Consider the following 27,151-nt stretch of genomic DNA (forward strand, 5'->3'; position numbering starts at 1 on the left):
ATATTAAAAAAAAAAACTGCTGAAGAAACTGTGAGGTTTTTTAAAATACAACACAGACACTTAAACAATGTTGATACAAAGAAAGAATGAAGTGTTTCTTGGCCCTAAGCTGATTTATTAGTCTGTATAATTCTATGGGCGAACCTAGAGCCAAAAATCTGGCCCCAAATATTTTCTACTACTGAACATGTACCCAAATAAGAATGTACTCTTCAAAGATGCACTGGGGGGTTGGAAAAGATGACAGCTGCCCTCACGGCAGTGTTAGGTAAGAAGGTAATGGGAAGATGAAGGTTTGAAAAAGGTTTCTACCATCTTTGTGGCAGGATGAATTTCAGGGCCAGGAAGTACTTAGGAGAGGATAGTGTTCTTAGTTTGGTCAATGACATGTGTTTTGGTTTGCTGAATGCTATCAGTTAAACGGTATCTTGGGAGAGGTAGAGGCTACCTGAGAAGGTTCTGAGGATGTCTGGTGAAGAAGCAACCACAGCTATCTGGAATGAATAGGGAAGAGCTTGTTGGTGGAAGAGGGAAAAATGGATGAGAATTTCTGACCATAGCCAGAGAGAAGGGTTTTATATAAATCTCCCAGGATACCTCTACTAAATCTGTATTATTCACCCAAGTTCTTTAAGTTGGACTTATGACTTTCTAGAAGAGGTGGGTAGGGAACAAATGTGTGGAGGATGAAACCATGCATTGAGTTTGACCTCAGTGTGAGGCTAGAATGATACCAGAAATTAGTGTTTGAGTTACCTGTGTATTCTGTGTGTCCCTGCAGCACCTCAAATCTCCTGAGAACCATTTCTCTCTGAAAACTGGCAATTCCTCAAATAATCTGTAAGTTAAGCTTAGCCATTCCTCATGTTTCTCCTCCTTCAGAGTGATGTCTCTCTTAAGAATGAAGTTAACCAGGATGGCCAATTTCATTAAAAAAAATACCCAGTACTGGATGTTTAGTGGTTGGTGTTCATAGCTTTTTTGTTTTTGTTAAAGGGTGATATCAAAATTTTTGTGGGGGTCCTAAAATCTTCCTGCAGGTTTAAAGTCCATTGCTCTTAGGGGTTCATAGCATACCCAGATGTCAAGTCTTAAAAAATTACTCTCCAAAATTCAAGTACTAGCCTAGCCATGTGCCCTGAAGACCACAGTAGTAATTCTCTAACAACAACAACAAAAAAGACAGAGAGAGAATTCCAGAACTAGTAATTCTCTAGAATACTATAAAAATCACCAATCAACAGACTCGGAACAACAAACAGACAATTCTCTTTTTGTTTTCATAATTTTGAGAGTAATAGGGGTCAAAGGAGCCATAAATTTGAAAAAAAAAATTACATTAGCAACCATCAGTGCCAAAAATAAAGTATTTTTTAGTATTCCAATATTTAAAACCCAAATCATCCTTTTAAGCTTGCTACTACATACCACGCAAGAATAAGAGAAGCAACCAAAGCTATGTCTATGTGCCTCTGGGAAATTTTCATAAATAAAAACAGATGATGTTGACATAAACTTTCCTCCCACTAAGGGAGAATGAGATGTGACCTAGCTGTTCATGAAGTATTAGAATGTTTAGACTAAAATGCATTTAGAATTTTGGAATTTACTTCTCTCCTATTTCTTTTGTGTATGTCAAAGGACACAAGAGGATAAAATCAAGACCTTTTAGCTAGTAGCTTTTTTCAAAATAAAAATGTTTATAGAACAGCAGCAATGCAACAAAATATAAATTGAAAAACATTGGTTTAATCAAGTTTGCATTCTGACCGTACTTTGATAATCTCTTCTTTCTTCATTTCTACTGAAAAATTAGTCACCAAATTATTGAGAAGCCATAGAGAAATACAGAACTTTGAGATGGATATGAAATAGGGATTATTTAGTTTTAATATTAGATAAAATTAAAAGAATGGTATAAATAGTAAAATACACAAACTTTCCTGACAATCTATGCTAGAATTTAACAATCACTACCACTGAAGAGTGTTCTCTTTATCCTATAGTTTAAATTCAGTTCTGGTCTCTGTGGATGTAAGATGAACAAACAGAGAGATCATTATTCCTGGCATGAGATCCTTTCAAATAGCTGATTGGTGATTAGTGGTTCTCAAATATGTTTGTCTCCAGACCCTTTTATACTCTTAGAAATTACTGGAGACTTTAATGAGGTTTTGTTTATATGAACTATATTTATTTGTATTTAGCATTTTAGAAATGAAACTGAAAAGTTTTTAAATGTATGCATTTGCTTTATAATAACAAACTTATGACATTTTAACACAATGAATATAGTTTATGAGAAAATAATTATATTTCCAGAAACAAGAGAAATTTAGTGAGAAGAGTGGCATTTCACATTTTTGCAAATTTCTATAATGCCTAGCTTAATAGAAGACAGCTGAATGCTCATCTCTGCGTCAGCATTATGTAACCTCTAAAAACTCCACTATATACTCATGAGACAATGAATGTGAAAAAGACAAATAATATCTCAGTGTAATTAGAAAAATAATTTTGATCTCCTGGATTCCCTGGAAAGAATTACGGGGAACCCCCAGGGATTCCTGACTACACTTTAAGAAACACCAATCTAAATTTAAAAATCCAATTTCTTAGTTTCCCAGAAATATCAACGCAACATTTTTTTTTCCCAGAACGCATTTTCTTTTCCTTTTTTTCTTTTCTTCTTTTTATTAACATATATTGTATTACTAGCCCCAGGGGTACAGTTCTGTGAATCACCAGGTTTACACACTTCACAGCACCATAGCATATACCCTCCCCAATGTCCATAACCCAGCCCCCCTCTAGTGTTGCCGAATCTTTTTTGAACCCTCTGTATGTTACTTATTGTTAAAAATGAAAAATACAAAATTGTGATGGGTATTTGTACTTATGGAATTCCTTTTCTCTGATGGTCTGAATGGAATACAATTTATTAATGGATGGTGGTTGCCTGGGGTTTGGAGCAAAGGGAATGAGGAACTGTTGTTTAAATTATACACAATAAGTAAGTTCTAGGGATCTGCTGTGCAATAAAGTGCCTCTAGTTAACAATACTGTATTGTACACTCAAACATTTGTTAAGAAGATAGATTCCATGTGTTCTTACAATCAGTCAATCACCACCTACTTCATTCAATCAGAATTGCCAAAAATAGGGGCGCCTGGGTGGCTCAGTGGATTAAGCCGCTGCCTTCGGCTCAGGTCATGATCTCAGGGTTCTGGGATTGAGCCCTGCATCGGGCTCTCTGCTCTGCAGGGAGCCTGCTTCCTCCTCTCTCTCTGCCTGCCTCTCTGCCTACTTGTGATCTCTCTCTCTGTCAAATAAATACAAAAAAAAAAAAAAAAAAAAAGAATTGCCAAAAATAAAGGGGGTATAAGGAAAAAGATATTCTTCTGGTTAAGGTGAGGTCTCTTCTTCACCCCTTGTTTTCCATAGGTATCGTTTTCATAACCTTCCTATTGTCTCATCTCTAGTAGAGATGGAAAAGGAAAGCTCAACTACCTCCTCCTCCTTTCTTTCTAGAGCCAATCTACAAGTAGAAGAGATTATCCTCTAGTTTTGTTCCGGATGATCCAGATACTGCATATGCAATCAATTGCTTGCTTGGGATAGGAAGGGCAACAGGCTGGCCTGATTGAGGGGTTTATGACTGCTCTGCATATTACTGATGAACATTGGAGAATGTCCTCCAGCATGGTCTGTTGGTGTTTAATGCCCACATTCTAGCTCTGTTGCTTCATAACTTGGACAGAGAAATGGGATTTTATATACTGGGCCTGTTGGACCACAACATCTATGTTTGAGAGAACTAATAGGTAGTCAATTCTAGAACCTTCCATATGGTGGCTACATTGCTCCCTAACACCTCCTTAGCTTCCAAGCCATTTATGGGACCCAGGCTAACATGGAAACCACATTTAATTCAGAGAAGTAGCTCAATTTCAGAAAATAAAAGACTTTCTGTGTGACTCTGCTATCTATGGGCAGACAAATCAGCAGGTTACATTACTTTTTAAAATTTATTTTTAACATTAACTACTGACTGTCATAAAACAGAAATACTGCATTTATAATACATTTTTTCTGGATTTATTTATGATGTGAGTTTGACATTGATTATCTATTTCATTTGTAATTCAAAGATTTAAATATTTTAAATAAGTAAAATTAGTTTATGTTGCCTGAAATAAACCTAATTAAGAAGCAAATCTAGATGGGGCGCCTGGGTGGCTCAGTGGGTTAAGCCGCTGCCTTCGGCTCAGGTCATGATCTCAGGGTCCTGGGATCGAGTCCTGCATCAGGCTCTCTGCTCAGCAGCGAGCCTGCTTCCCTCTCTCTCTCTCTCTGCCTGCCTCTCTATCTACTTGTGATCTCTGTCAAATAAATAAATAAAATCTTTAAAAAAAAAAAAAAGAAGCAAATCTAGAAACGCTTTTATTACAGAAAACATGAAGACCCAAAATCATTTAACATGGAAAACAATGAAAATGGCATCATCTCCTAGTTTTCCTGTTTTTGATTTGTATTATTTAAAAGTGTTTGTTTTCTACATAAAGCCTTTCTTTTTCACCTTATGTTCCCCAAGAGTTTGAACCCGAGGTGAATTCATAATTTTGTGATTATGACATCAACCCGTTGCTATGGGGAGGTCTGTGATTTAACAAACAGAATCATAACAATAGTTCTTTGTACTGTTTAGCATTTTTCATCTGAAGATTAAAAAGTATTTTGCAAACAGCATCTCAATAATCCTAGCAACCTCCCTTTTAGAGCGTTTGCGGGAATTTTTGTTGCTCATAGATTGGAAGAACTGAGACAGAAACAGAAGCGGGATGTTTTACACAGATTTCTACTGTCAGCATCTGAGCCTGGACCAGGACCCAAGTGTATTTTCACTAAGACAAATAGCACAGCAATTACCGTTATTTTATGATAGAATCACAAAGGTGTGATCTTTATGTTACAAATGCAGGCAGACAATTTCCATGATTGGAAACATGGAGATGACAAGCATCTACCATGCATGATGAAGCCAACCACATGACACGTTTGTCTTTCATTTACCTGTAAGCTTTAATGTTACGTCTTTTCTGAGGACTTTATAGAAGGTGTCTTTGGAAATCTAGAAATCTTTCTAATTGTGACAGCCATTATCTCTAAGAAAAGTGAACTGAAATGAGGAAAGCCATTTTAAACATTAACCGAGTATTCTTGGACACTTTTCTACAGGAAACAATCCTAAACTAACAAAGAGAATGTTCAGCTGGATTAGCAAAGGCGAACTTTGCCTGCTTTGATTTTCATGGTCCTATAATCCACACCAGATGTCAAATCCTGAAATTTAGAGTTCAGAATTCTGAACTGTTGTCTCTAGTGAGATCATAAACACATTTTATGGGGCTGCTAAGTCACACACCAAAACAAAATTTTAACAAATCATCGTTTTAAGAGAGAAAATGAAGCTAAGTGAACTAGACATGAACATGCTTAAGAAATGTACCTTTGAACCATTTAACTTGAGGCGGAGGAATACCAGAGGTTTTACATTCCAGAACTGTTGTATCCCCAAGAGCAACCAAGAGCTCACTCTGAACTACGATCAGCTTTGGGGCTTCTGAAAAAAAACAAGCAAGCGAATGGTTAATGTCTGGCCCAATGCAAAATGCACCTTTTATAACTATAAGTATAAATAATTTGTTATATTATAAATATATTTTATAATTTATATATACAATATATAATACATATATTATAAATAGTAGTTTATAATTATACTAAATGAACCAGTTTAACAAAATCCACCAGTATTTATGTGCTTGTAGCTATTTCAGTGTTTATAAACAGAAAGAGACTCTTTTAATGCAAGTGTACGTAGATGTGTGTGATGAAAAGATCATTTATTAAGGTCAAATACATGTATCAGGCAAAAATAATTCTGATAAAAGAATAAAAAATTAGGAAATTAGGGGCGCCTGGGTGGCTCAGTGATTTAAGCCTCTGCCTTCGGCTCAGGTCATGATCTCAGGGTCCTGGGATTGAGCCCTGCATTGGGCTCTCTGCTCCACAGGGAGCCTGCTTCCTCCTCTCTCTCTGCCTGCTTCTCTGCCTACTTGTGATCTCTGCCTGTCAAGTAAATAAATAAAATCTTTAAAAAAAATTAGGAAATTAACTGAAAGGTCTTTATGGGGAAAAAAGGTATATATATATAAAGAAAGAAAAATCTTAGAAATCAGAGCACATCTTATAGAAATAACAATACTAAAGAAACAGAGAAGACTGGTAGTAATAAAAATATCAAAGGAGCTACGATGTTAAGACCAGCTAAATTAAGACTTGGGGGTAATAAAATTACAGGTGAATTTATTATAACATTTTCTACACGATTTTAAGGATATTCATGTTTAACTGTAGAGAGTTGCAGTCTAAGGCTAAAAGTTACATCTATTAAAAAGTCAAGTCTCCATTCTCTTTTTCCCTTTGATGCTAAGTACAAACATCCTCTAAGTTTCTTTCCTCCTTTGCTTAATGCTTTCATTCACTCATACATTTTTCTCTGAACTGGGCAAGTTAGGACTTTCTTATTTTAATTGAGGTATTTTTTTTTTTCCCTTTTTATTTATTTATTTTTTTTTTTCAGCGTAACAGTATTCATTCTTTTTGCACAACACCCAGTGCTCCATGCAAAACGTGCCCTCCCCATCACCCACCACCTGTTCCCCCAACCTCCCACCCCTGACCCTTCAAAACCCTCAGGTTGTTTTTCAGAGTCCATAGTCTCTTATGGTTCGCCTCCCCTCCCCAATGTCCATAGCCCGCTCCCCCTCTCCCAATCCCACCTACCCCCAGCAACCCCCAGTTTGTTTTGTGAGATTAAGAGTCATTTATGGTTTGTCTCCCTCCCAATCCCATCTTGTTTCATTTATTCTTCTCCTATCCCCCTACCCCCCCATGTTGCTTCTCCATGTCCTCATATCAGGGAGATCATATGATAGTTGTCTTTCTCCGATTGACTTATTTCACTAAGCATGATACGCTCTAGTTCCATCCACGTCGTCGCAAATGGCAAGATTTCATTTCTTTTGATGGCTGCATAGTATTCCATTGTGTATATATACCACATATTCTTGATCCATTCATCTGTTGATGGACATCTAGGTTCTTTCCATAGTCTGGCTATTGTAGACATTGCTGCTATAAACATTCGGGTACACGTGCCCCTTCGGATCACTATGTTTGTATCTTTAGGGTAAATACCCAGTAGTGCAATTGCTGGGTCATAGGGTAGTTCTATTTTCAACATTTTGAGGAACCTCCATGCTGTTTTCCAGAGTGGTTGGACCAGCTTGCATTCCCACCAACAGTGGAGGAGGGTTCCCCTTTCTCCACATCCTCTCCAGCATCTGTCATTTCCTGACTTGTTAATTTTAGCCATTCTGACTGGTGTGAGGTGATATCTCATTGTGGTTTTGATTTGTATTTCCCTGATGCCGAGTGACGTGGAGCACTTTTTCATGTGTCTGTTGGCCATCTGGATGTCTTCTTTGCAGAAATGTCTGTTCATGTCCTCTGCCCATTTCTTGATTGGATTGTTTGTTCTTTGGGTGTTGAGTTTGCTAAGTTCCTTATAGATTTTGGATACTAGCCCTTTATCTGATATGTTGTTTGCAAATATCTTCTCCCATTCTGTCAGCTGTCTTTTGGTTTTGTTAACTGTTTCCTTTGCTGTGCAAAAGCTTTTGATCTTGATGAAATCCCAATAGTTCATTTTTGCCCTTGCTTCCCTTGTCTTTGCCGTTGTTCCTAGGAAGATGTTGCTACGGCTGAGGTCGAAGAGGTTGCTGCCTGCATTCTCCTCAAGGATTTTGATGGATTCCTTTCTCACATTGAGGTCCTTCATCCATTTGGAGTCTATTTTCGTGTGTGGTGTAAGGAAGTGGTCCAATTTCATTTTTCTGCATGTGGCTGTCCAATTTTCCCAGCACCATTTATTGAAGAGGCTGTCTTTTTTCCATTGGACATTCTTTCCTGCTTTGTCGAAGATGAGTTGGCCATAGAGTTGAGGGTCGATTTCTGGGCTCTCTATTCTGTTCCACTGATCTATGTGTCTGTTTTTGTGCCAGTACCATGCTGTCTTGATGATGACAGCTTTGTAATAGAGCTTGAAGTCCGGAATTGTGATGCCACCAACTTTGGCTTTGTTCTTCAATATTCCTTTGGCTATTCGAGGTCTTTTCTGGTTCCATATAAATTTTAGGATTATTTGTTCCATTTCTTTGAAAAAAATGGATGGTATTTTGATAGGGATTGCATTAAATGTGTAGATTGCTTTAGGTAGCATGGACATTTTCACAATATTTATTCTTCCAATCCAGGAGCATGGAACATTTTTCCATTTTTTTGTGTCTTCCTCAATTTCTTTCATGAGTACTTTATAATTTTCTGTGTATAGATTCTTAGTCTCTTTGGTTAGGTTTATTCCTAGGTATCTTATAGTTTTGGGTACAATTGTAAATGGGATTGACTCCTTAATTTCTCTTTCTTCAGTCTTGTTGTTGGTGTACAGAAATGCAACTGATTTCTGTGCATTGATTTTATATCCTGACACTTTACTGAATTCCTGTACAAGTTCTAGCAGTTTTGGAGTGGAGTCTTTTGGGTTTTCCACATATAGTATCATATCATCTGCGAAGAGTGATAGTTTGACTTCTTCTTTACCAATTTGGATGCCTTTAATTTCTTTTTGTTGTCTGATTGCTGAGGCTAGGACTTCTAATACTATGTTGAATAGCAGTGGTGATAATGGACATCCCTGCCGTGTTCCTGACCTTAATGGAAAAGCTTTCAGTTTTTCTCCATTGAGAATGATATTTGCGGTGGGTTTTTCATAGATGGCTTTGATAATATTGAGGTATGTGCCCTCTATCCCTACACTTTGAAGAGTTTTGATCAGGAAGGGATGCTGTACTTTGTCAAATGCTTTTTCAGCATCTATTGAGAGTATCATATGGTTCTTGTTCTTTCTTTTATTAATGTGTTCTATCACATTGATTGATTTGCGGATGTTGAACCAACCCTGCAGCCCTGGAATAAATCCCACTTGATCGTGGTGAATAATCCTTTTAATGTACTGTTGAATCCTATTGGCTAGTATTTTGGCGAGAATTTTTGCGTCTGTGTTCATCAAGGATATTGGTCTGTAGTTCTCTTTTTTGGTGGGATCCTTGTCTGGTTTTGGGATCAAGGTGATGCTGGCCTCATAGAATGAGTTTGGAAGTTTTCCTTCCATTTCTATTTTTTGGAACAGTTTCAGGAGAATAGGAATGAGTTCTTCTTTAAATGTTTGGTAGAATTCCCCTGGGAAGCCGTCTGGCCCTGGGCTTTTGTTTGTTTGGAGATTTTTGATGACTGTTTCAATCTCCTTACTGGTTATGGGCCTGTTCAGGTTTTCTATTTCTTCCTGGTTCAGTTGTGGTAGTTTATATGTCTCTAGGAATGCATCCATTTCTTCCAGATTGGCCAATTTGTTGGCGTAGAGTTGCTCATAGTATGTTCTTATAATTGTCTGTATTTCTTTGGTGTTAGTTGTGATCTCTCCTCTTTCATTCATGATTTTATTGATTTGGGTCCTTTCTCTTTTCTTTTTGATGAGTCTGGCCAGGGGTTTATCAATCCTATTGATTCTTTCAAAGAACCAGCTCCTAGTTTCATTGATTTTTTCTATTGTTTTTTTGGTTTCTATTTCATTGATTTCTGCTCTGATCTTTATAATTTCTCTTCTCCTGCTGGGTTTAGGGTTTCTTTCTTGTTCTTTCTCCAGCTCCTTTACGCGTAGGGTTAGGTTGTGTACTTGAGACCTTTCTTGTTTCTTGAGAAAGGCTTGTACCGCTATATATTTTCCTCTCAGGACTGCCTTTGCTGTGTCCCACAGATTTTGAACTGTTGTGTTTTCATTATCATTTGTTTCCATGAATTTTTTCAATTCTTCTTTAATTTCCTGGTTGACCCATTCATTCTTTAGAAGGATGCTGTTTAGTCTCCATGTATTTGGGTTCTTTCCAGCTTTCGTCTTGTGATTGAGTTCTAGCTTCAGAGCATTGTGGTCTGAAAATATGCAGGGAATAATCCTAATCTTTTGATACCGGTTGAGACCTGATTTGTGACCCAGGATGTGATCTATTCTGGAGAAGGTTCCATGTGCACTAGAGAAGAATGTGTATACATTCTTCTTTAATTGAGGTATTTTTAAACAAAGCTAAGAGTTAACTACTCAAAGATCATGTTAATCCTCTGCTAGAAACCCTTTGGTGATTTTGTTTCATGATTTTCTAGTTTGGCTTTCAAAAGTCATAAACTGGAGCAGAGATTTCTTTTTTAACTTACCCTCCATAACGCTTCCTTTCTTATCACAAGGTAGGAAGCTCCACTGGTAGCTGGTAGTCCCAAACAGCCCCTACTCTCTCCTATCTTCCTGCTTTTGCAAAAGCGGTTTCCTCTGCCTGCAATGCCCTTTACCCCAGCTCTTCCAATCCCACTCATTCCTCCAGACTGAGCTTAAATCCTGTCTCCTCTGAGAAATCTTTATAAATTCCCCCGTCAGAATTAATCTTCCTCTCTGCCAACCCTAACTATAGTTGTCTCTCTGCTGTCTTATATTTCTTTAGGTATAGCCACTCCCACTATGCAAGCTCTCAAAAGGAAGGACTTCGTAACATAAATTTCTTATTTTATATTCCACGACCTTTAGTATTTTTAGATACTCTGGGTGAATAAGTGGGTCAACTATTTTGGCTTGAGAGTGAACCAAAATTCATGTCTACAGTTCAGAATCTGTTTCCACCTCCCTTTCTGCATCCCACTGCGTGGTTCCTCTCCAGTCTTCCAAACTTACTTGCCATGGTCCTTCTTCATTTCTGTTAGTGAGACCACTTCTTTCCAGGCTTTTAGATTCAGTATTTATGACACTTTTGCTACCTCCCTCATATGCCCACACCAAAGTGCAATTCTCAATTTTTATTTAGGCTTTCTTCTTCTCTTCCACTGCCAGTTTCACTGTCTTACTATGAATCGCAGGGTAGACTGTCAGCCATTAATTAGTCACAATTTACAAACTAATATTGAGTATGTAATGCCCTTGTCCTTTATTTGTTTAAAAAAATTAAAAGAAATATTCTATTCTATTAGATATGATTAAATTAAGATATTAGATTATAATCATATGCTATAATCATTATATTATGGAATATTATAGAATAATCATCATGAAATGCATCTTCAATAAATGTAGGTTTGGAGGAGAAAAACTAAAGATGAAAAGTGAAAATAATATGTAGATAGGATAAATAACAGAAATGCTATAAGCATTTAATCATAATAGAAATACTATAAAGTTTTAAATATAAGTGAAAAATATAAAATGGAAGTTGAAGCAAACTAGAAAGGATATAGAATTTATTAATATGTAAGCAAAATATTGCGAACAAAAGAAAAACCATGGAAGGATAAACTCTGTAGACCATCTGGGACTCTACCCACAATCTATAAGCCTCCTGGACTTCTGTTGACTAATGAAGCTATCTACTCCTTGAACTTTTAACTTACATTAGTTACAGTATTTCCTTTAATCAATGTGTGAAATGAATAAAAAATCATAAGACTGGGTAAAACTCATTCCTAATATGAATTTTCAGAGAAGTGCTTTTAAATTGCTTGATATGATATTCACCCTATTTTCATTGCCTTTTTTTAAAAGATTTTATTTATTTATTTGATAGAGAGAGAGATCACAAGGAGGCAGAGAGGCAGGCAGAGAGAGAGGGGGAAGCAGGCTCCATGCTGAGCAGAGAGCCCGATGCGGAGCTCAATCCCAGGACCCTGAGACCATGACCTGAGCTGAAGGCAGAGGCTTAATCCACTGAGTCACCCAGGAACCCCTTTTCATTGCGTTTTAAACTGATTATACTTGCCAATGTATCTGAGGGTAGAAGTCTGTTTGTCTGTTCCAGCTGCATTACTTGCCAGGCAACCATAGATCCCTGCATCTTTGGGAACTGCATTTTTGATGAATAAGTTACCTTCTGAGGTCATCCTATACCTATGCATGAAAAGAGAAGAAAATTGAAAATACCCTAATAATAGTATGAAGAAATTATAGCATCTTCCTTATAAATGTCTTCAAGTATTTTAGACTTACATTTTTGGTGCTGATTATAGAAATTATTCATGTTGTCACTATAGAAACAGAAATGTAGTCATGGTAGTGGTTGTAATAATAGTAATAACAATAATAATAACAGATCCCAATGTATTCAGTACTTGCTCTGTGTCAGGAACTGCTCCAGAGGCTTACAAAATATTTTAAATCCTCATAACAACCCAGTGAGTTAGATACTATTATTATCTCTGTTGTACAGATGAGCAAAGGGATTATATAACTTGCCCAAAGACAGTTAGTAAATGGATGAAGTGGAATTTGCAACCAGGCAATCACACTCTGTGTCAATTGCTGTGTTAAGTTGTTCCTCAAAGTGCAAGCCTGAGAGATGCAATACCTCTTGTCACACAGCAAGTCAGTGGTGAGGCTAGGAATAGAATCTGGCTTATACTTAAGCCCTCGTTCTCAAAACCCAGAACAATGGAAGTTCAATAGCTGGAAAATTCCTTGTTTGTGTCCCACATGCTCATTACACCCTTGATGCACGAGAGGATTCATTGTCTTTTGACATCATCCAGTAGATGAAATCCATCTCAATGTAGTATGGCAAAAGTAGATAGGAATTGCAAAGAACATCTGCACACATTTTAATTAGAGATACTGCTCTGTCCTTTGCCTCTTCTTTCCCCTGTGAAATCCCAGAACCATATTTTTAATAGATTAGTGAAAACTACACATTACTTTGCCCCACAGAAATTTCACTATCCTCATGTCAATGATTCAAGGTAAACCAAGTGTTATGGTATCATGTCTGTGACACAAAATGTTGTGAAGCTCTTAGACCCAGCTATTAAATTCAAGACTGAAGAATATCAAACTCTGTCAATTCATCATTTAATATTTTATGGCCATTTCCTGGCCTATTTAGAAAATCGAAAGCTGTGGATTTGGGTAAAACTCACTTAACCTAAGGGAGTTAGTCACATTACTTTTGTTCAACTTTTTATTGGTTTTTCACCAACATTTCGTTCAGTAAAAACAAAGAACATGATACAAACCCAGTACCTGTGTGAACCCATGATAAACATATCATTGATGGTCCAGGTGATCTTTGGTTTGGGATAACCTGTTGCAGAACACCTGATGGAGACCTCAGATCCTCCTGTGAATGACTGATTCTTGGGCATCACAGTGACTTTGGGTGGTTCTGCAAATAGAAACGTGTATAGTGAAATGGCAATTTACCTTGGTATTAGGAGCTTTCTGTGTTAGCAGATTTGTGGGGTTCTCACCACCCCATTATTTTTATTTTGTACTTCCAAGAGTTTGTTTATAAAAAGTAACAACCAAGTCGCTGTAGGGCTTAGGAGATGTCTTCTCCAAAACTGACAGGAGTTGTAGACTCAGCTCTCTGGCTACCTACGGCCCAGGTTGCACAAGACTCGTCCCTCCAGAGCCCCTCCTTTCCCTGAGAACCTGAAGCAGGCTGTGGCTGGGACCCAGGAGCCTGTGTCTACCCTGCAGGTTCAGAGTCAAGGGCCTTACATCTGGCCATTTGCCCTGAGACCTTGCAGCTCAGGCTAGCCCTGTCAGCCCATCTGAACCCTGGCCAATTTCTACTTCCAGAACCTGGATGCATGAAAGTGGATGAGGCCCTGCCCTCAGGGATTGGGAAGGGTCTGGCTAACTCTCCTCCTTCAGGGTACTGAATCTAAGGCCAGTTCTTGAAGGGGACTGAATGAAAGCCAGGGGAGCTACAGGAGCAAGACACAATGATATTTGGCAGCTGGGGCAGGGGAATGGGGAAAGGGAGTTCCTCTGTCCATTCTCTAGCCAGGTCCTGCCGCCCAGCCATCCAGCCCCCCAGTCCTGCTCTTCCCTGTGGCCTTGGTTACTAAACTGGCCTTGCAGTAACTCCATTCTCCTGGGATGTCTTGGACATGTGGAAGAAGGTGGTCCTTATAGCCTAGAGACATCAGTCATACTGAGGCCACTGGTGGGGATGGCATCCAGCATCTCCACCTTGAATGTTCCTGAAAGGAAGAACTCCCTTTTGGGGTCATAGAAAGAGAAGAATGTGCGGTACACCACAGAAATGATGGGCAGCGAGATGTGAATTGCCAGGTAAAAGGCATATTTCTTTAAAGGTAGCAGGTCCCAACTGTCCTTCTGCATTTCCTCAGGGTAGATCCACGGTTTGAAGTTCTCCCTGACCATGTCCTTGTCCATGACACACATCACAGTCACAGTTTGTCCTGGAGCACTGCAAGTTGATAAAGATGTCCCTGAGACACATGATCAGGTCTATAGGCCCCGTGAAGAGAACTTCTGCTTGGTGATCTACACATAACACTTGCAGAGGGCCTCCAAGAGGCCCATCATGTTTAGGTCACTCTGGTGGTTAGAAATGATGACACAAGGATGGTTCACTTTCAGCTTCTGGTGGCCCTCTGTCTCAAAGTGAAGGCCCTATAAGTATTTGAAGACCTGGATAAACCACCTGATGATATTCATATTCTCCACTATCTAAATGCTGCAACAGGTCTTAGTGGAGACTGTGCAACAGAGCACTCAGTAAAAGGTGATGCTGGCTTAGAATTTGGCCATGCAGCTCAGTTGTATGAGCAGCAGCACGGTGGTCAGTCACAGCAAGAGCTCCATGGCCAGGGCAGCAATGGGACCACATACCTGCGACAGCCCCCTGGTAAACCCAACTGTCTTGGCCTTAATCCCCCCTCCCTGGACTCTGGCCCAGAAAGAGCTCTTTGATGATCCTTCTCAGGGATCTAGTCCAATCTGTACAGGGAAGGAACCAAACAAATTTTATTTATATTTTTAGCATTTTATTTTTATTTTTAAATTCAATTAATTACATATCATGTATAATTAGTTTCAGAAGTAGAGTTCAGTATTCATCAGTCTTATATAACATCCAGTGCTCATTACATCATGTGCACTCCTCAATGTCCATCACCCAGTTATCCCATCCCCCTACCTCCATCCTCTCCAGCAAACCTCAATCTATTTCCTATGATTAAGAGACTCTTATGGTTTGCCTCCCTCTCTGATTTTGTCTTGTTTTATTTTTCTGTCCCTTCCCCTATGTTCCTGTTTTGTTTTGTATTTTAAAAATTTTATTTATTTATTTGACAGACAGAGATCACTAGTAGGCAGATAGGCAGGCAGAGAGAGAGGAGGAAGCAGGCTCCCTGCTGAGCAGAGAGCCTGATGTAGGGCTCCATCCCAGGACCCTGAGATCATGACCTGAGCCAAAGGCAGAGGCTTAACCCACTGATCCACCCAGGTGCCCTGATTTTTTTTCTTAAATTCTACATTTGAGTGAGATCATATGATAATTGTCTTTCTCTGATTGATTTATTTTGCTTAGCATCATATTCTCTAGTTCTATCCACCTCACTGCAAATGGCAAGATTTCATTTTTTGATGACTGGGTAATATTCCATTGCATGTGTGTGTGTGTGTGCATACATCCAACATCTTTATCCATCGATGGACATCTAGGCTCTTTCTATAGTTTGGCTATTGTGGACATTGCTGCTATAAGTGCAGGTGCCCCTTCCAATCACTACATTTATATATTTGGGGTAAATACCTAGTAGTGCAATTGCCGGATCAAAGGGTAGCTCTATTTTCAACTTTTTGAGGAACCTCTACACTGTTTTTCCAGAGTGGCTTCAACAGCTTGCATTCCCACCAACACTGTAGGACCATTCCCTGTTCTCCATATCCTTGCCAACATCTATCATTTCCTGACTTGCTAATTTTAGGCATTCTTACTGATGTGAGGTGGTATCTCATTGTGTTTTTGATTTATATTTCCTTGATGTTGAGTGATATGGAACATTTTTTCATGTGTCTGTTGGCCATTTGTATATCTTTGGAGAAATGTCTGTTGATGTCTTCTGCCCATTTCTTGATTGGATTATTTGTCCTTTGGGCATTGAGTTTGATAAGTTCTTTACAGATTTTGGATACTAGCCCTTTATCTGATAAGACATTTGCAAATATCTTCTCCCATTCTGTCAGTTGTCTTTTGGTTTTGTTGACTGCTTCCTTTGCTGTGCAAAATCTTTTTTTTTATTATTATTATTATTTTTAATTAATTTATTTTTTCAGCATAACAGTATTCATTGTTTTTGCACAACACCCAGTGCTCCATGCAAAACGTGCCCTCTCCATTACCCACCACTTGTTCCCCCAACCTCCCACCTCTGACCCCAATCGTTCATTTTTGCCTTTGTTTCTCTTGACTTTGGAGACGTGTCTAGCAGGAAGTTGCTGCATCTGAGATCACAGAGGTTCTGCCCATGTTCTCCTCTAGGATTTTGACAGATTTCTGTCTCACATTTTGGCCTTTCATCCATTTTAAGACTATTTTGGTGTATTATATAAGAAGATGGTCCAGTTTCATTCTTCTGCATGAGGCTGTCAAATTTTCCCAGCACCATTTGTTGAAGAGACTGTCTTTTTTCCATTGGACATTCTTTCCTGCTTTGTCAAGGATTAGCTGACCATGGAGTTGAGGGTGTATCTCTAGGTTCCCTATTCTGTTCCACTGATCTATTTATCTGTTTCTGTGACAGTACCATACTGTCTTGATGATTGCAGCTTTGTAAGACAGCTTGAAATCCGGAATTGTGATGCCACCAGCTTTGGTTTTCTTTGGATCCAAAGGAATTTTAAAGCAGGGGAAGTAACTCCTCTTTGAAAGTAAAATGAAGTTGATCCCAATGTCATATTTTTGTGCTCCACCGGTTACCAAGTGACCCCTTCCTACTTTGCTCCCACTAACTGACCATTGGCTCTGTCTGCTAAGTTGAAACTCTGGTATAACTCTCTTTTCCAGAAAAGTCTCTAGATAGGGCCTGTGTGTCTTTCTATACAGTGAATACAGATTTAAACCCCAAACCTGTCCTGACTGCTGTCTGCTTTGTTTGAACTGCTCTTTCTTTCTTTATTAGTTTATAAATTTGTTGGGGTAAAAACCATGTCTTTCATATTATTCCATATTCCATTACTTCCTACAGTACTTAATATCCCTTACATGTTATACAGTGACTTGTAAATAATAGAAACTTAATGCTGTTGATAGAATACAGTCCATTCCTAAACTGTAACTTGGCTCTAAGAATTTTTATGCCTGACACCACTCAAGGTCTTGCTATATTGATCATTTGTTTCAGCCCATGGATTCACAGGACACAACTAAACGGGAAATATCAATTATTCCAAGTTCCTATTGCATGCATTCCACTTCTTAGGCAAAAAAAAAAAAAAAAAAAAAAAAAAAGACTTTTGAAAATTAAATATTAAATCAGGACGTTGCTGTCAAAAAGGATACAAAAATTCCCTGGAGTAACTGGAATGTTGATATATTTAGTCTTATCAACTCCACATTTTATATCTAGATTACTAGAGAGTAAGACTTAATCTTCAAAGAAAGTATCATAATCTTCTTAGTATAAATATTCCCTACTCAAAAAGATAAATGAAAATAAATTCACTTCTACAGTGTTTGAAATACATATTATAAGTATGAACAAAAATAAATAAATTTAATAATATGTTTCTTGCACAATTATGATGTTCCAGACCCAGTGCTAACCTGAGTTATCATCATCAATGATGAGCCAAACAGACATGGTGTCAACTTTCCATCTAACTGGGTTTTTAATATAAATGAAATCCAGAAATTCAGTTAGTTAGGTCTATTTATATTTATGATATATTTTTACTATGTTAGTCTCCAAATTGTAACTTAATTTCACTAAGAAAAATTAGTCTGAGGAATCGTGATACATTTGAAGGAGATAAAAGTGGTACTGGTGGACCGGGCAGCTACACAATTGAACAAAACTAATTTGTGCCTAATTGCTAGCAGCTTACAATTACCTCCCCTTTTTTCCTGTTTATATTGTGTTTTTCAAATTATGATTGTCTTTGAAGTTAATGTTTAAAGGGTTTTTTCTGCCTGTGGACTTGGTTGATAGTCTCATTATTTCATGGATTCTTCTTGGTGAACATATGTCTACAGAAATGCAGGGGGTCAAAGGGAGACTGGTCATGGCCAACAAGTTCAAATTGTGATTGCATCTGGAGTCCATCAATTCTGAAATGCCAGAGGACTACACATGTTGTGGGAGTGGTGCAGATAATGTTCAGGGGATGAGGGAAAAAGGAACACTTTTTCTTTTTGGAATTTATTGAATATTCACATTTATTCAGTCCCACTTTCCAAAAATAAAATGTTTCGTATGTCTAGCTCATTTTAACCCAGGATTGCTGCAAAGATTCAGCATTTCTTGGGATTTTTGTCTAACCATGGTGCCTTCCAATGACGTCTTACAGAATTGGCCTGGCATCTTGTCTAGCAAGAATTCAACTGGTAGGCTCCATAGTTTAGGTATCAATGTAAAACAAATGTCAGTTACTCTAACCAGGATGCAGAGAGCAAAGAGGTCATTTCTCAAATAAAGCCTGGATATAGGGTGCTGCTCAGGATCATGAAATCAGTCTGTGTGCATACACACAGATGGATGAGATCATCCACAGAAGGTGAGAAATTTGCCATTGTTCTGGAAAGAATATTTCCACTGACAATATGAAAATCAGAAAGGACATGAACAAATATGGAAGCAAAATTAGATTTCTGCCAAATAACATAAATAATGATGAGCAGAATGATTTGGGCTTCACTTGATTTGACTAAATAAGGATGCAATAAGCCTCACTATAGACCTCACTGTAATTATCTCAATGGTTAGAATTTTTAATTTCCTAGAAAAAAGCTCCTTTTGTTTTGATAAAGTGGTTTTAATGAAGCAAGAACAACTTTAAAAACCTTAGTTCAATGCCCATCAAAATCTAGAGTCAAATTTTAGGATGTGGGAAGAAGTAATCCATTTTTAGTTGGTTTTAATCTCAATTCACCACCACGACCATCACCATTATTATCACCATCATTACCATTATCATCACCACCACAATCATCAACCATCATCATCATCATAAATAACAACTTGGTTTTCATTAGCCAAAGCAACAGAAACATGGCACTCCATTAGTATTAACGCAGTAATTCATTCTTTATCTTTTAATCCTAAGAAAAGCAAAATATGTGTTTCTAATTTCTCACCAATGATTTAAAGAGTTACACATAGATTGTGATACTAAAAATAAAAAAGTAAACGCTCCTTTAAAACTTAAGGGTCTTAACACACTATGAATTGTAAGGCTGGCAAAATGAATTTTAAGTGGCCATGAGAACAGCCATTGTTCTGTCTATAAAGACTGTAGAAGAGAAAATCTTGCCTAAATCTTGCAAATCTCCAGTGTCGTCTTCACACTCACAAGGCATACCTCCTATTAGCGATCAGTTGGGTCGGATTTGTTGCTATTATGCCTCTGGTAGGACATTCTCAAAAAGACTTAAAGGACTTCCTCTTCAAGACAATTTCATTATTATCAATCAATTGATCAGATAATGGTAATGCTTTGAGTTACCTAAGCAACAATTTAAAATATTTTTTGGTCACTGGTATATTTAGAGTCCTTGAGCAAATTTCTTTGTGTTTTTAGCCTTTCACATAAACAAACATTTATTGAGTACCTATGAGTTTTAGACACTTTATAACCACAAAGAGCTCACAGAATGTTGTGTACGAAACCAAATTATGTAGAATTAGGGAGTAAATCTCTTTATGGTAGTCAGTTCTTGAAATAGGTGGATAAAATTATTGAGTGCCTGTTATATGCTAGGTATCTAATTCTAGGCCTATCATTTATTTTCCACAATAGTTCTGTGACGTATCAGTGCCGTTTTACGGAGAAAGCACTTAATAAGCCTTAAAGTGGTTAAATAATCCATAGTGTCTCGTCTATACCTCAATAGGGATAACTCACAGGGTGATTGAAGATTAGTTATGTATGTATTATCTAGGCATTTGCAAATGAAACTTGATCACAATTCTCATACTTGCATATTTAAGAATACACATCCTACTTATAAATAATATTAAATAAATCTTATTTGATTCTTCTGAAATTTGAGATGTTTCTAGATACTCAAAATTTATTGGAAATTTCAATAAAAATAGATAAATTTAGTTTTTCCACATCTGATTAAAAAAACATGCTAATACCTATGTCACCTGGCACTTGTTAAAACGTAGTTGTGATGATGTAATGAGCATATGGTTATGATAATGTCAATTTCATACTTAGTGAAGTAACTCTGGTCATTAGGGACTTAACTTCATCAATCATCTTGAAAAATATTTCCTTTTTTACTGCAGTACTCTCCCTGGTGACATGAACTAATTAGTGACAGATATCCACCCTTTCCTGACACCATAGAAAACAAATTAATACTTCTAATGTTCATACAGACATAACATGGCAAAGAAAAGGAAACCCTGTCTGGCCCTTTGATTTCCATGCAGCAGCATGCAATTTGCAGAAGAAATGTCAGTTATACATGGAATATGCTGAAATATTTAACCAGGACATTCATATTCATCTTCAGCTTTAAAAGTCTTCCTCATAAAGCAGCAGGTAATAAAATCAACAGATTTGTTTCTTGTCTCCAGATAAATAGGAAGTTAGTGTGTTTTAAACAAAACTTTACCGTCATGCTATGTAATAAATACCACCCCACTTATCCTAACTTCTACTCCTAAGCCTGGCCAGTACAAGAATATGGAAATTTATCAGCCATTGTCACCTTTTAAAAATTGATACACTGCTTTAGGCTGTTTCAAAAAATTTTGCCAAACTCACCCATGATATAATTTTTAATTAGGGCAAACTAAACAGTACTTTAAAAAAAACTCTATAAATTTTTCATAAGATAAGTATCAGACTGTTAGAAAACATGGCTTTAAATGTAAGCAGTAAGATGCTGGCAGGTGCTGCAACTGGAAAAGTAAGTACTTATATAATGAAATCTTAAATTGTTGGGGCATCTGGGTGGCTAAATGAGTTAAGTATCCAACTCTTGATTTTGGCTTGGATCCTGGGATCAAGCCCCACGTCCAGCTCAGTGCAGAGCATGACACCTGCTTAAGATTCTCTCTCTCCCTCTCCTTCTGCCCTTCTCCCACCCTGCTCACATGCATACTTTCTCTTTTGCTCTCTCTCTCTCTTCAAAAAAATAAATAAATAAAATTGTTGATGTGACCCAAATAAGCCATTGAAGTTAACGTGGAAAAATGAAACATAAGGTTAGTGACTCAAATCTTCCCTAAAGTGCTACTATTACTTTGAGGTCCATTCAGCAATTAAGGAACACACACCTATTGGGTACAATTGTGTTTTTCCCTTTGTGCAAGACACTGTGGATAAAAAGGGGGGAGTCAAGAAGTACCCCAGTAATAATATTGGGGGAAAAAAACTAGACACATAGAATTGATGGTGAATAAGTGCAAAAACTGTGTGGCATGAAAAAAAGAAAAAGTGCAACAGAAACAAGAACAAAGAGACCAACCAATATTCAGAAAAAAAGGTGATTTAGGCTGTGGCCAGATTGCCCTGAACACACACCTGATCTCATCTGATCTCAGAAGCTAAGCAGGTCAGGCCTTGTTAGTACCTGAATGGGAAAAAGAAGGTGGTTTATGAGAGGAAATTCTCATCGCAGGTAGGATTTAGATGGGAAACATTAAAGTCAAAACAGTTCTGTGAGCTAGGTCATGGAACCAGAATGAGAACAATAGAATCTGAAAGTAGGTGGGATGTTTCTGTGACCCAAGCAACGGGATGTGGCATTGGGTGAACCATGGAAAGAGGGAAGTACCAGAGCAGAGGCTGAGGCCAAAATAGTAGAGAACAAGAATCCACTGAAAGTATAATGGACGTGGAGTCTGGCAGAGGAAACCTTCAGTGGCCACCAGAAAATCAGTTCTGGGGACTGAACATGAGACAAGAGTAATACGTAGCCATCCTTTGGAGAAATTCAATACCAAGAAAATTCAAAACTCATATACAGACACTAAAAATTATCTGCCTAATACTGCTCTGACAGGTAAAAGTTGGCAGCATCAGTAATATTTTACAGCAGGAAATAGTAAATCTGAATGTTTCTCTACTTTCAATTCATAAGTAGAGATGAAGCCTTAATATCATGTTCAAATATTTAATTACCCATATTAAAGAAATAAGAATAAAGGAAAAGACATATGAATATCTGATTCCCTTAAATAGTATCCATATGTTGAAAGGAAATATTTTTTTCACCATACAGTGTTTTATGAGGAAAAAAGGTTGAAGATTATGTCTTAAAAGTATTATGGAGGAGTCAGTTTGTGGAGGGCTGAGGTTTGTAAATTATATCCTGGGGTAATTAGGAAACAAAGGTTCTGAACGTATGGACATTGGAAGCAATACTTAGGGAATATTCACCTGGTTATACTGTGGATTAAAGTGAGGGAACAAAACTGAAAGGAAGGAAGTTCATAAAAAGATGATTTTAATAGTTTGGGCATATGACATTTGAGATGGGTGAGGGTGTTACTACTGGAAATAAGAAAAGAAGGGATTTGAGAAACAGGGAAGAACTGAACTAACCATGCATAGGGAAAGTGGGAGGCACATGGGCCTAAACATATCACTATACCTATAATTCCATCTGAACTCTAAATTTCACATTAGCTCATTCACACTGATTCCAATCAGCTTCCCAAGCATCCACTGATGCTAGTGCCAGCCCGTAGAAAATGTGCCCCAATATGTCCATCAATACAAAGGGTACTAGAAATTCAATTTTAGAAATTGATTCACTGTGTTTGTGTGGTCCGGGGCAAGGAACACAAAGAGTGAAAGACAGAAGGAGGTCAGGCATGATTCCTTAAAATAGATCCCAAGCACAGAAAAGGAAACAGTCAACAAAACAAAGAGGCAACCCACAGAACAGGAGAAGATATTCGCAAATGACACTACAGACAAAGGGCTGATATCCAAGATCTTAAAGAACTCCTCAAACTCAACACACACAAAACAGATAATCATGTCAAAAAATGGGCAGAAGACATGAACAGACATTCTCCAAAGAAGACATACAAATGGCTAACAGACACATGAAAAAATGTTCATCATCATTCACCATCAGGGAGATTCAAAGCAAAACCACATTGAGATGCCACCTTACACCAGTTAGAATGGTCAGAATTAACAAGACAGTAAACAACATGTGTTGGAGAGGATGTGGAGAAAGGGGAACCCTCTTACACTGTTGGTGGGAATGCAAGTTGGTGCAGCCAACTGTTTGGAAAACAGTGTGGAGATTCCTGAAGAAATTAAGAATAGAGCTTCCCTATGACCCTGCAATTGCACTGCTGGGTATTTACCCCAAAGATACAGATGTAGTGAAAAGAAGGGCCATCTGTACCCCAATGTTCATAGCAGCAATGGCCACGGTCGCCAAACTGTGGAAAGACCCAAGATGCCCTTCAATGGATGAATGGATGAAGAAGATATGGTCCATATATACTATGGAGTATTATGTCTCCATCAGAAAGGATGAATACCCAACTTTTGTATCAACACGGATGGGAGTGGAAGAGATTATGCTGAGTGAAATAAGTCAAGCAGAGAGAGTCAATTATCATATGGTTTCACTTACTTGTGGAGCATTAGGAATAACATGGAGGACATGGGGAGATGGAAAGGTGAAGTGAGTTGGGGGAAATTGGGAGGGGAGACTGTGGACTCTGAGAAACAAACTGAGGGTTTTGGAGGGGAGGGGTGTGAGGGGTTGGGTGAGCCTGGTGCTGGGTATTGAAGAGGGCACGTATTGCATGGAGAACTGGGTGTGGTGCATAAACAATTAATGTTGGAACACTGAAAAGAAATAAAATAAAATAAAATGGGAAAAAAAGGTAATTTAAAAGAAAAGGAAATATGTAAGGAAAAAAAAATAGATCCCAAGTACGCTGACTCCTGGTCTAGCACTTTCACTACTCCAAAAAGCAATTAGATTAACAGAATCAGGCAAAAAAAAAGGATTTTTAGCTCAGTAAATTTCAGTGTTTAAAAGATATAGGTTTATAAAAGTTTAGAAGCTTTTCTTAACCTCCCCCAAAAGGATATGTGTCTAAAAGTTACCTAGTAGAGCAACCAATTTTTAATTGTTGCTTAAAAAGGCATTGAATGACATTTTAGGGGGAAAAAAGTATCTCAGCATTGTCAATCGATCCCTGTGATGGAAGATTTCCAAGCTTCTAAACGTTCCTAGTGATAATTTCATCTAATGAGGAACTTAGACCTTGATGAGAAGATACTCCATTAAGTAGTTGGTATTAAGTTTCTTTCTTTCTTTCTTTCCTTTTTTTTTTTTTTTTACTTTAGTTCTTACAATAAAATCTAAGTAAATATCCTTGTTTTGGGGATAGTTAAAAACCTATATGCAGCCCAACCACTTAATTGATTCATATTTTTGAAAACATAACAGATTTACAACTATTCCCAATACTTTTTTTTTTCATTGTGGATAATAGGTTGAATGATCTGATATCAAGCAACGCTACATGAGAATTTGGGAAATAATTAGTCTTTAATTACCAAGACTAATTTCTATTGAATTTTACAGACTGTAAAACATATTTTACAGGATCTCTGACTCTTCTAAATATCTGTGTTTATTGTAGAAAAAGCTGACTTCAAAAAGTTACATAATGACTATCATTGAGCCTGCTTAGAATTGTAATTAGTAGCCATGTTCTATCCCCAAAGACGTGTACCTAGTGATTTAGCTCAATCAGCGTATTTAAAACAAACCCACATTGTTTGAAAATACATGACTTCCTTTTCTGATTAGGGACATAATTCCAGCTAGTTCTGCTGGTAACCAACTTTAAACATGAAGCTTGCACAAAGAGATTAACAGAATTTCACTAAGAATGATTTACAGTAGACAGATGTGTTTGCTCATTTAACTTTTACTTAATTTTCAATTAGTGGAAATGTTAATGGAACACATTTTAACATTTTTAAAGCTTTTCCGTGCCTACTAGAAAGCTCACACGGAAATGGCCAGGGAGTCTTTCCAAAGAGCAAAGGATGAAAACTAAAAGCCAACCAATTAACCAAACAAAAACAACAAAACCAGAGATCAGCTGCCTGGAGAGAGAGGCAAAGGCCACTGCAATCCCAAAGATTTGGAATCAAATGCATGTTTCCAAATGATACTGCATCAATGGAAATGTGAAGAACTGGCTACAACTTTTCCAAAGCAGAATTATTCTGAATGGCAATAATTCCAGTGAATTACGATAGTGGTTAATCTACATGGCAGCTACAATAAGTTTCCTAAGACTTCTGCTCTTGGTATTTTGGCTTTTCTTTTTTCTCAATTGAAGACTGGAGTTGTGCTGTCCAATATGGTAGCCACTAGTCAAATGTCTATTTTTATTTTTACTACTTCTTTGTTTTTGGGTTTTTGTTTTCTTTTGTTTTGGTTTGTTTTTAGAGAGGGAAGGGTAGGGGCAGAGAGAAAGAGAGAGAGAATCTTAAGCAGGCTCTACATGGAGATCATGACCTAAGCCAAAATCAAGAGTTGAACACGTAACTGACTAAGCCACCTAGGCTCCCCTCCACATGTCTATTTAAATTAAAATTTAAATTGTCTAAAACTAGATCAAATTTCAAAACAAGTTCCTTTAGGAGCATTAGCCATATTTCAAATGCTCAAATGCCACATACACATGGAACAGCACAGATATACAATACTTCTATCATTTTAGAAAGTTCTATTAGACAGTGCTGGACTAGATAGAAGGTCTGCTAAATCTGAGACGTCATTTATTCATTGATTTACCAGTAGGTGGTGCATTAGCAATAAAACACAGGCAAGGACTAAATCTTGAGAGTTATGTGAAAAAATCCCACACCCACACACCAATATGCTTAGGAAATTCAGTTAACAAAAGAACGGCATTAATTTCAGTGATAGACAATGATAAAGTTAAGTTAAATTCTGTTTCAGTGAAAAAATACTAATGGCAAATATGCATGAAGATTTCCTAAAAATTTATAATTTTTATTTTCTCAATATAAGGTATAAGAATACGTAGCAAATGCTTGCTACCATTTGAGGTAACTCCTAGTGTAAAATCATATATACATTAACATTGTTTCCATACAATACTGTATTTTTCCTTTCCATAACAAAAACAAAAATTCATGAATTCAAGGAGCGTCTTTGGATGGTTAGCCAAAACAGATTAACACAGTAAATAAAATTGATAAGAATAACAGAATTTTAAAAATCTTATTCTTACTTAGAAAATCTTCAGCTAAATGATGACTAGCACTGACTGTTGCATTACCTTTTCTTTACTGGGCTCTCTTTATAACAATTTTCCAAAATCACAGAATTTCCAAATAAGAGAGGAAGGACATTCTTATTTGACTTGGGGAAAAAAGTGGAGGGGGCACCAAATCATAATTAGATCATTACTTCATAGCATACTAGAAAAATGCTATTAAAGCCTTACATATATATACATGTATCTTCTGATCCAGACACAACTATGGCAAGGATATCTTTGACTATCCAAATTTGGCTATGTATATTCAGACGATGTAATATTATTCAGGGTTAAAAAGAAATGAACTATCAAGACGTTTGTGTGGCTTGGTCAGGTAAGCATCTGCCTTCGGCTCAGGTCATGATCCTGGGGTTCTGCAATCAAGCCCTGTGTCAAGTTCCCTACTCAGTGGGAAGTCTGTGTCTCCCTCTGCCCTTACCCCTACTTGTGCTTTTCCTCTCTCTCTCTCTTAAATAAATAAATAAAATCTTTAAAAAAAAATTAAATGAGCTATCAAACTATGATGAAGGCCTGGAGGAACCTTAAATGCCAAGTCAAAGAAGCCAATTTGAAAAGGCTAGTTACCGTATGATTCCAATTATAAGACATTTCAGAAATGGCAAAACTATGGAGACAATAAAAAGATCAGTGGTTTTCTAGGGGTTG

The 27,151-nt window shown here is 37.4% G+C and overlaps 1 protein-coding gene across 1 annotated transcript in view; it reads right to left on the reverse strand.

Annotated features, from left to right (window-relative positions):
• The window catches only part of HMCN1 (hemicentin 1), a 498,146-nt gene that overhangs the window by 241,183 nt on the left and 229,812 nt on the right, over positions 1 to 27,151 (reverse strand). The window contains exons 12-14 of the mRNA XM_045983171.1: positions 13,227 to 13,368; positions 11,974 to 12,101; positions 5,511 to 5,624 (exon numbers count right to left, since the gene is read on the reverse strand). Of these exons, the coding sequence (XP_045839127.1) occupies positions 5,511 to 5,624; positions 11,974 to 12,101; positions 13,227 to 13,368 (384 nt within the window). The remainder of the gene's footprint in view (positions 1 to 5,510; positions 5,625 to 11,973; positions 12,102 to 13,226; positions 13,369 to 27,151) is intronic.

The sequence above is a fragment of the Meles meles genome, chromosome 17, assembly GCF_922984935.1.
Source record: "Meles meles chromosome 17, mMelMel3.1 paternal haplotype, whole genome shotgun sequence".
Lineage (NCBI taxonomy): Eukaryota > Metazoa > Chordata > Mammalia > Carnivora > Mustelidae > Meles > Meles meles.